This window comes from Oncorhynchus tshawytscha, linkage group LG13, assembly GCF_018296145.1.
Source record: "Oncorhynchus tshawytscha isolate Ot180627B linkage group LG13, Otsh_v2.0, whole genome shotgun sequence".
Classification (NCBI taxonomy): Eukaryota; Metazoa; Chordata; class Actinopteri; order Salmoniformes; family Salmonidae; genus Oncorhynchus; species Oncorhynchus tshawytscha.
Window position 1 is genome coordinate 65,578,867 of NC_056441.1, and position 10,932 is coordinate 65,589,798.

Consider the following 10,932-nt stretch of genomic DNA (forward strand, 5'->3'; position numbering starts at 1 on the left):
CGTCTTATCACATCGAAATACTACAGATCTTTGTAGAGGGCGCTGTCGTCTTATCACATCGAAATACTACAGATCTTTGTAGAGGGTGCTGTCGTCTTATCACATCGAAATACTACAGATCTTTGTAGAGGGTGCTGTCGTCTTATCACATCGAAATACTACAGATCTTTGTAGAGGGCGCTGTCGTCTAATCACATCGAAATATTACAGATCTTTGTAGAGGGTGCTGTCGTCTTATCACACAGGAATACTACAGATCTTTGTAGAGGGCGCTGTCGTCTTATCACATCGAAATACTACAGATCTTTGTAGAGGGTGCTGTCGTCTTATCACATCGAAATACTACAGATCTTTGTAGAGGGTGCTGTCGTCTTATCACATCGAAATACTACAGATCTTTGTAGAGGGCGCTGTCGTCTAATCACATTGAAATATTACAGATCTTTGTAGAGGGTGCTGTCGTCTTATCACACAGGAATACTACAGATCTTTGTGGAGGGCGCTGTCGTCTTATCACACAGGAATACTACAGATCTTTGTAGAGGGCACTGTCTTCTTATCACACAGGAATACTACAGATCTTTGTAGAGGGCGCTGTCTTCTTATCACACAGGAATACTACAGATCTTTGTAGAGGGCGCTGTTGTCTTAACACACAGAAATACTACAGATCTTTATAGAGGGCGCTGTCGTCTTATCACACAGGAATACTACAGATCTTTGTAGAGGTCGCTGTCATCTTATCACATCGAAATACAACAGATCTTTGTAGAGGGCGCTGTCTTCTTATCACACAGGAATACTACAGATCTTTGTAGAGGGCGTTGTCTTCTTATCACACAGGAATACTACAGATCTTTGTAGAGGGTGCTGTCTTCTTATCACACAGGAATACTACAGATCTTTGTAGAGGGTGCTGTCTTCTTATCACACAGAAATACTACAGATATTTGTAGAGGGCGCTGTCGTCTTATCACATTGAATACTACCGATCTTTGTAGAGGGTGCTGTCTTCTTATCACACAGAAATACTACAGATATTTGTAGAGGGCGCTGTCGTCTTATCACATTGAATACTACCGATCTTTGTAGAGGGCGCTGTCATCTTATCACACAGAAATACTACAGATCTTTGTTGACAACTCAACCAAAAGCAAATCAAAACTAGATGTTGAACTGATGTCTGTGCCCAGTGGGTTATTATGTCATCAAAAAATAGAACCTTTCTGTAAATACACACGAAAACAGAAAACACTGACCAACACTGATTCATTCATTTTGAAAAAAAGCTTTACTTGAATATCGACATTTTCTCAGAAAGTATAAATAATGATTTTAAAAGATTGATTTCCATTTAATACAAAAATAATACATCAAAGAGAAAATCACTTTGTCTGTCATCTACAGTTGAAGGTGGCCGTGCATGTCCTCTGGTTAGATGGCATGCCCTCTGGTTAGTATGTTTAGAACAAATTGAAACAAGGTAGTACACAATAATAACAAGGTAGTGACCTATTGAAAGGGAGTCTGTATGTGCCTACACCAGAATATGGAGGTGGAGAGGGTATGACTTCCATTTAGAAAATATAATATAAAAATAATTATTCAGAAAACAAACAGACAGTCAAATGCAGGCTACACAAATACTCATGATAAAAACCTGATTGTTTGTAACCTGTGGTTGTTTTTCTGGACCCCCCTGGTGGATTGGGATTGCAAAAGTAACTAATATTGTTTGTGTGGCTGGCTGTCCAACTCTCCATAACATTCCTTAACCTCTGTGGAATCCAGCCTGATTACAAAGGTTCCTGTCACAACAAGAGGCGCTTTCATCTTCCACCCCTTCACAAATTGCAAGACCCATATCACTGTTTTGCTTGCAAATACTTGTAAATACTGTCATTATCACAGGGGGGAGTCCCTGTTATGATTTATGACGGAGAATATATGTTTTTAAAACGCTCCAATTCCATATGTGTCTTTAAATGAGGAAACGTTGGGAATGAGGAAGTGGAAGGAGAGGGGATGGAGCCTGGGAAGGCTAAAGTCCCATTCCTGAAGTTCACCTGGACCCTATGAGCAAACATCAGTCAGAGAGAGGTCTCCCAGGAAGGCAGGCAGGCAGGCATGTGATTGGGACTATGTGTGTATCCTAAATGGCACCCTACTCCTATTTTGTGCAAAACCTTTTTACCGAAAATAGTGGATTATATAGGGAATAGGGTTTGGGACAAAGCTATAACTAGGTTTGAAGGCATACAGTGAATATTTGAGTCAACCCTCCCACAAGGCAGACTTTGTTTATGATGTCATGGCCCGCTGACTCTCTCTTCAGAACGAAACATGGGAAATGGGTGAAAGAAAAACACACAAAGTTTCCAACTGAATTTCTGGCTACTGTATATACAGGATGTACTGTACATGTATATAAAAACAAAATAAAACTTTGGTGTAATGTTTTGTCTCGTGTTGTGGGCAGCTCTGACAACAGAAACAACATGGGGGTCATTAAGTTCATAGAGTAATGGTGCGTCTCATAAATTCCTCTGTCTAAGTGTGGATTACTGTACACGTTTCAGTCTTCTGGGGCTTCATATGCACTTCATATGCACATTGCATAGTCCTTAAAAATTCTGAAGATTGTCATATCTTTCAATCACAGTTTAAAAATGGAACCAAATAAAAAATACAAATATATTGTCTATTATATTTCCCCCGTGTTGGGAAATAACAAATGTTGAAATCCTTTAGAGACATAAACAAAGTTCTAATTATTGGCACTATTGACTGTTCAGTACAGAAAATGACATTATGAAAAACCAACATGGAAGACTCCTTCAAACAGAACAGGTATGTATGTATATGAAATATCTACAAAAAACTATACAGGTGCTCAGGACAAGGTTAATATGATTGTCATCCAGTAGTTCTGATAGTTGTGCATGGATGTTGATAATATACAGTATAGTGGGGAACAGATCATTCAGATCTGCCATTATGAGTGGGCACTTGGCTAGATGGAATCACTCAGTCCCCCATACACTCCTTCCCCACCACAGCCCAACATAGCTGTGCCGACTGAGGCTGATTGTGTCCTCTCAACTCAGCATCCATATGTCTTCATCTTTCCACATCAGATCACAGTATCATGTTAGTTCTTCATGGACATCCACTCCACCAGTCTTATTCTTACATACCACAGTGTGTCAGGCATAATGTGAAGATCCTTTTGTTTTGTTAGAGAAATGAATACTGTTTTCACAAAATCGGTTGTAGTGAAAAATCATACATCCTTGTTGATCCTCTGTATGTCAGAGGAAATTCAGTTCCTCCTCCCTTCATTTAGGTGTCTATTAATGCAAACCTGCAGTGTTTGTTTCTCTCCCCATCTCTCACTCCTCCCGCCCTCCACCTCCACCACTCTGGATTTGTTGACTGACTCATTGTCCAGTGCACTGTTGACAGTTATTAGGAGTTGTCACAGTTACCGCAGTGAGAGGGTGGAAAAATGTGCTCCTGTTGCTAGGCACCAAGGAAGTCAGATGCGTACTCTCACCAGGCTTGAAGAGGACACTGCAAAAAGAGAGAGCGAGAGAAAGGGGAAACAAACGTCAGAGTGAGTACATCACACAAATCAATTAAGAAAATCTATTCACAAACACAAGAACCTTTTTCTGGTGAGGATGTTTATAATATGTGGTGTCATGATAATTAGGTCCCATTTCTAAAGTCCCCTGGGTATCAGATTCAGATAGGATGTAAACGGCCTACCTACGCCACACCTGACCAAATACATTCCACATTCTTCTTCCGCTTCACTCTGAAAAGCCTTGTTTACATTCAAATGGCCTTTTGGAGATTGTTTGTGGAATTTATTTTTTCCCTTCTCTCAAGGGGTGCAGGCAGTTGACCAGCAAACAGCCCTACCTGATAAAGGTGGACAGCTGCTCAGACCACAGTCTTTAGACACTGTGCTCTAAGTGGAGGTAAGTTTAACATGGGGTGAGAGGAGAGGGGGGTCCTCAGCAAATACGAGAGTTATAAAGCCTCAGCATGTTGGTCATGTCATAAGAAGAGCCTACTGGTCTCTCTGCACCACCAAGTCCAAATAAAGGCCTGATAAGACGAGAGGCAGCCTGGGAGAGCCTGCTAGCTAATAGCTGTCTAAACGCTGTCTGGTTTAAATGCGGGTCCACCTATAAAGCTACAAGTATACCATGATACCATCAAAGCATAGCTCAAAACTAGAAACCAATATGTTGAGGTTTATTTGCATTGCTCTGAAAAAACATTACTGATGGCCGTCTTAGGTCTCGTTACTCAACACATTAGACAGGGTCAATGTAGAACAATGGGTCCTACATATATCAAACCAAAGGCAGCCAGTCAGTATCTAGTTAAAGCACTCTATCAAAGGAACAGGTAGGTTTCAAGCCAATCGGAGCATCTGCCACATCTCAGCCCATCAACCCAATGAGCAGTGACAGTGCTGCGGCCCGGTCGACGTAGAGTGCTCTGTCTCAGGCAGCGTGGGAAAGCAAAACACAGAGGAAGGCATTTCAGGCTACAGCGATCACTGAGACCAGGGAGAAGTAGGAAAGAGGAAGAGCTGTAATTACAAAAAAAGACCCCCGCATAATAGACCACCCCCCACAATAGCAGGGAAGTAAGTAGCAGGACACAAGCCTCCTGAACTTTGATTACCAGTGGGGTTCATTTCCTGATCAGGGGACTAGGTCTGGCCAGGGATCGGCCAGCCTTCTCTCTCCCCAATGGAGAGGAAAGCGAAAGGAGGCATCGTTAATCAATTTAAGTTCAGGATGAGGGCACAGGTGATTGATTGGTCCGGCCTTTCAAAGGAAATAGGAATTCTGAGGAGTGTCCATACACCCGACTCCTTGGTCCAATGATTGAGATTTGTGGTCCACATGCTCTGACAAAATCAGAGTGAACTGAGTACTAGCGTCAAACCCAGCATCAAAGGCAGAGCCAGGCAAAAACATTAGCTGTGAAACCGTTAAGTAAATAAATAAAAGTTGCATTAATCCAAATCTCATTGGTCTGATCTCATATTGCCATTCATTGACTTTACATGCATAAGAAGGGTAGTGTGTCTTGATTATGTGAGTTAAGGTTCCTGTATCAGTCTGTATAAACATTAATTTATGCCTATAAAGTCATGGAAAGCACACACATTTACTACGCAAAATATGGTATATTGCACACAAATATTCAGTAGAATGGTCTTGGCTTTGGGACAACAACACATCCCATTTGGATGAATTCACTGAGCCAGTCCAGTTAAACTAAGTTAGCTTGGTCCCAGATCAGTTTGTGCTCTTGCCAACTCAATTGCTGTCATTTTCAAGACAAACATAGTTGGCATGATGGCACAAACAGACTGGCACTCAGGCTAAAACTAAGTGATTTTATTAAGTGACCGTACTAAGAAAATAGTATTTACCCAGGAGAGACCCCCCAGTTGCACCATCTTGTTTACGGTAGAATCCTAATGTAACAGGGATTAAACAAGTCAACACACAATCACAACTCACACACCTAGTGTGCGTTCCAAAAGGAACCCTATTCCCTTTTGCCACTGGTCAAAAGTAGTGCACTAAGTAGGGAATAAGGTGAAATTTCAGACAGCCCTACTGTATCAGCCTACTGTATCTATCCTAGTCTATCAGCCTACTGTATCTATCCTAGTCTATCAGCCTGCTGTATTTTTCCTTTATTTAACTAGGCAAGTCAGTTAAGAACAAATTCTTATTCTCAATGACGGCCTAGGAACAGTGGGTTAACTGCCTTGTTCAGGGGCAGAATGACAGATTGTCAGCTCAGGGATTCAATCTTGCAACCTTTCGGTTACTAGTCCAACGCTCTAACCACTAGGCTACGCTGCCGCCCGGGTCCTAGTCTATCAGCCTACTGTATCTATCCTAGTCTATCAGCCTACTGTATCTATCCTTGTCTATCAGCCTACTGTATCTATCCTAGTCTATCAACTTACTGTATCTATCCTAGTCTATCAGCATACTGTATCTATCCTAGTCTATCAACCTACTGTATCTATCCTAGTCTATCAGCCTACTGTATCTATCCTAGTTTATCGACCTACTCTATCTATCCTAGTCTATCAGCCTACTGTATCTATCCTAGTCTATCAGCCTACTGTATCTATCCTAGTTTATCAACCTACTGTATCTATCCTAGTTTATCAGCCTACTGTATCTATCCTAGTCCATCAGCCTACCGTATCTATCCTAATCTATCAGCCTACTGTATCTATCCTAGTCTATCAGCCTACTGTATCTATCCTAGTTTATCAACCTACTGTATCTATCCTAGTCTATCAGCCTACCGTATCTATCCTAGTATATCAGCCTACTGTATCTATCCTAGTCTATCAGCCTACTGTATCTATCCTAGTCTATCAGCCTACCATATCTATCCTAGTCTATCAGCCTACTGTTAGTGAGTGCTCAGTTTGGGGAGGGGGTTGTGTGTCGGTTGTGAGGAAGATGTGGTGTGTTAGTAGATAAAGAAATTTATCAATCAAATCTCTAATGGGAGGCTTGCACAAGATACAGTACAAAGCCTCAGCAAGCTGGGAATTCATTTTCAAGCTTTCCAACTTACATTTACAACCAACTATCTTAGTTTAAATGTAGCTTATGACCGAAATGTATGCAAACATCTCCCAGAGAGCAGGAAAAGGGATTATTACTAACATTATACATGCACATGCTCTAATACACTGAGGACAGACACTGAGGACAGACAGAGAGGACAGACACTGAGGACAGACACTGAGGACAGACAGAGAGGGGAGACTGTATTGACTGAGTCAGGGCCAGGGTAGAGGGGGGCCTGATTGTGGCCTGTGTTAGGTGAGACTGAGTCATGTTATTGACTGACCTGTTTGCTGGATGACATGGAGCTGAGAGTACTGAGGCTGTTGGCGTCTGTCACCACCATGGTTGAGGGAAACCGTGACTGGTGAGAATACTGCGGTGGCTCCTGCTTATGAGGGTACACTGCCAAAGACAAAGACATAGAGAGAACGTCTCATTGTTAATTTTACCCCAATAGATTCACCTTTATTAATGGGTTAGCAATAGGTTTATGATTAGGGTTAGGATTAGGCTACATCTGTACATGCTGAAATGTCGTTTTAAGATATCTTGTCAACTCCTTATGGAATTGTCACGCGAAACATGACGTGTCAATGAGTGAAAAGGTGTTGGCAAGACAGCCGACAAATGTCTGGGACAAGACTATATTGGCATTATATCCCATCTATGACATGGCATTAGCAACCGTTTAGTGCTTACTAAGAGGCAGGTACTGACTGTGTGAATGAGTCACAGTGGCCATGAAGGGCTGCTGGTTCATGTGGCTGGGGGACTGCTGCATCAGGCCATGCTGGTGGGGACTGTGGAGCTGCTGGGAGAACTGCACCGGCTGCAGCGCTGCAAGGCTCCCCGCCACGCTGTTGATCACAGGCACTGACTGCGACGTGTTCAGACCTACAACCACATAGAACTTAAGTTATTTGGCTCATCGGACAATTTATTTATTTTTATTATTATTATGTTTTCTTCTTGGGCCTCTATAACTATATCTATTGTTTTTATTTTTGTTGTTGTTGTGTGATTTGGATTAATCCCCTCTACCACACGGAACCCCACTAATCTACTGACGGAACGCAAGAGGTGGCTAACAACAGACCTCCATCCTATGCTAGCTTGCTACCGATGGCCTGGCTAGCTGTCTAAATCGCCGTGACCCCCAACCAACCTCTCCACTCACTGGACCCTTTTGATCACTCGACTAAGCATGCCTCTCCTTAATGTCAATATGTCTTGTCCATTGCTGTTCTGGTTAGTGTTTATTGGCTTATTTCACTGTAGAGCCTCTAGTCCTGCTCACTATACCTTATCCAACCTATTAGTTCCACCACCCACACATGCAATGACATCTCCTGGTTTCAATGATGTTTCTAGAGACAATATCTCTCTCTTCATCACTCAATACCTAGGTTTACCTCCACTGTATTCACATACTACCATACCTTTGTCTGTACATTATACCTTGATGCTATTTTACCGCCCCCAGAAACCTCCTTTTACTCTATGTTCCAGACGTTCTAGACGACCAATTCTCATAGCTTTTAGCCGTACCCTTATTCTACTCCTCCTATGTTCCTCTGGCGATGTAGAGGTGAATCCAGGCCCTGCAGTGCCTAGCTCCACTCCTATTCCCCAGGCGCTCTCTTTTGACGACTTCTGTAACCGTAATAGCCTTGGTTTCATGCATGTTAACATTAGAAGCCTCCTCCCTAAGTTTGTTCTATTCACTGCTTTAGCACACTCTGCCAACCCGGATGTTCTAGCTGTGTCTGAATCCTGGCTTAGGAAGACCACCAAAAATTCAGAAATTTTAATTCCAAACTACAACATTTTCAGACAAGATAGAACTGCCAAAGGGGGCAGTGTTGCAATCTACTGCAAAGATAGCCTGCAGAGTTCTGTCCTACTATCCAGGTCTGTACCCAAACAATTTGAACTTCTACTTTTAAAAATCCACCTCTCTAAAAACAAGTCTCTCACCGTTGCCGCCTGCTATAGACCACCCTCTGCCCCCAGCTGTGCTCTGGACACCATATGTGAACTGATTGCCCCCCATCTATCTTCAGAGTTCGTGCTGCTAGGCGACCTAAACTGGAACATGCTTAACACCCCAGCCATCCTACAGTCTAAACTTGATGCCCTCAATCTCACACAAATTATCAATGAACCTACCAGGTACCTCCCCAAAGCCTTAAACACGGGCACCCTCATAGATATCATCCTAACCAACTTCCCCTCTAAATACACCTCTGCTGTCTTCAACCAAGATCTCAGCGATCACTGCCTCATTGCCTGCATCTGTAATGGGTCAGCGGTCAAACGACCTCCACTCATCACTGTAAAACGCTCCCTGAAACACTTCTGCGAGCAGGCCTTTCTAATCGACCTGGCCGGGGTATCCTGGAAGGATATTGATCTCATCCCGTCAGTAGAGGATGCCTGGATATTTAAAAAAAATGCCTTCCTAACCATCTTAAATAAACATGCCCCATTCAAGAAATTTAGAACCAGGAACAGATATAGCCCTTGGTTCTCCCCAGACCTGACTGCCCTTAACCAACACAAAAACATCCTATGGCGTTCTGCATTAGCATCGAACAGCCCCCGTGATATGCAGCTGTTCAGGGAAGCTAGAAACCATTATACACAGGCAGTTAGAAAAGCCAAGGCTAGCTTTTTCAAGCAGAAATTTGCTTCCTGCAACACTAACTCAAAAAAGTTCTGGGACACTGTAAAGTCCATGGAGAATAAGAACACCTCCTCCCAGCTGCCCACTGCACTGAAGATAGGAAACACTGTCACCACTGATAAATCCACCATAATTGAGAATTTCAATAAGCATTTTTCTACGGCTGGCCATGCTTTCCACCTGGCTACTCCTACCCCGGTCAACAGCACTGCACCCCCAACAGCAACTCGCCCAAGCCTTCCCCATTTCTCCTTCTCCCAAATCCATTCAGCTGATGTTCTGAAAGAGCTGCAAAATCTGGACCCCTACAAATCAGCCGGGCTAGACAATCTGGACCCTTTCTTTCTAAAATTATCTGCCGAAATTGTTGCCACCCCTATTACTAGCCTGTTCAACCTCTCTTTCGTGTCGTCTGAGATTCCCAAAGATTGAAAGCAGCTGCGGTCATCCCCCTCTTCAAAGGGGGACACTCTTGACCCAAACTGCTACAGACCTATATCTATCCTACCGTGCCTTTCTAAGGTCTTCGAAAGCCAAGTCAACAAACAGATTACCGACCATTTCGAATCTCACCATACCTTCTCTGCTATGCAATCTGGTTTCAGAGCTGGTCATGGGTGCACCTCAGCCACGCTCAAGGTCCTAAACGATATCTTAACCGCCATCGATAAGAAACATTACTGTGCAGCCATATTCATTGATCTGGCCAAGGCTTTCGACTCTGTCAATCACCACATCCTCATCGGCAGACTCGACAGCCTTGGTTTCTCAAATGATTGCCTCGCCTGGTTCACCAACTACTTCTCTGATAGAGTTCAGTGTGTCAAATCGGAGGGTCTGCTGTCTGGACCTCTGGCAGTCTCTATGGGGGTGCCACAGGGTTCAATTCTTGGACCGACTCTCTTCTCTGTATACATCAATGAGGTTGCTCTTGCTGCTGGTGAGTCTCTGATCCACCTCTACGCAGACGACACCATTCTGTATACTTCCGGCCCTTCTTTGGACACTGTGTTAACAACCCTCCAGGCAAGCTTCAATGCCATACAACTCTCCTTCCGTGGCCTCCAATTGCTCTTAAATACAAGTAAAACTAAATGCATGCTCTTCAACCGATCGCTACCTGCACCTAACCGCCTGTCCAACATCACTACTCTGGACGGCTCTGACTTAGAATACGTGGACAACTACAAATACTTAGGTGTCTGGTTAGACTGTAAACTCTCCTTCCAGACCCATATCAAACATCTCCAATCCAAAGTTAAATCTAGAATTGGCTTCCTATTTCGCAACAAAGCATCCTTCACTCATGCTGCCAAACATACCCTTGTAAAACTGACCATCCTACCAATCCTCGACTTTGGCGATGTCATTTACAAAATAGCCTCCAATACCCTACTCAACAAATTGGATGCAGTCTATCACAGTGCAATCCGTTTTGTCACCAAAGCCCCATATACTACCCACCATTGCGACCTGTACGCTCTCGTTGGCTGGCCCTCGCTTCATACTCGTCGCCAAACCCACTGGCTCCATGTCATCTACAAGACCCTGCTAGGTAAAGTCCCCCCTTATCTCAGCTCGCTGGTCACCATTGCATCTCCCACCTGT

At 43.4% G+C, this 10,932-nt stretch overlaps 1 protein-coding gene across 5 annotated transcripts in view; it reads right to left on the reverse strand.

The window, feature by feature from the left end:
- Positions 1-1,272: 1,272 nt before the first annotated feature.
- LOC112266132 (hepatocyte nuclear factor 1-beta-A) overlaps positions 1,273-10,932 on the reverse strand; it is a 29,402-nt gene continuing 19,742 nt past the window's right edge. For 2 of the 5 annotated variants that reach the window (XM_042296201.1, XM_042296200.1), the window contains exons 7-10: positions 7,338-7,532; positions 6,922-7,040; positions 5,465-5,509; positions 1,273-3,573 (exon numbers count right to left, since the gene is read on the reverse strand). In XM_042296201.1, the coding sequence (XP_042152135.1) occupies positions 3,553-3,573; positions 5,465-5,509; positions 6,922-7,040; positions 7,338-7,532 (380 nt within the window). In that variant the 3' untranslated portion in view covers positions 1,273-3,552. The remainder of the gene's footprint in view (positions 3,574-5,464; positions 5,510-6,921; positions 7,041-7,337; positions 7,533-10,932) is intronic. The other 3 variants (XM_042296202.1, XM_042296204.1, XM_042296203.1) reach the window with 3 other exon arrangements.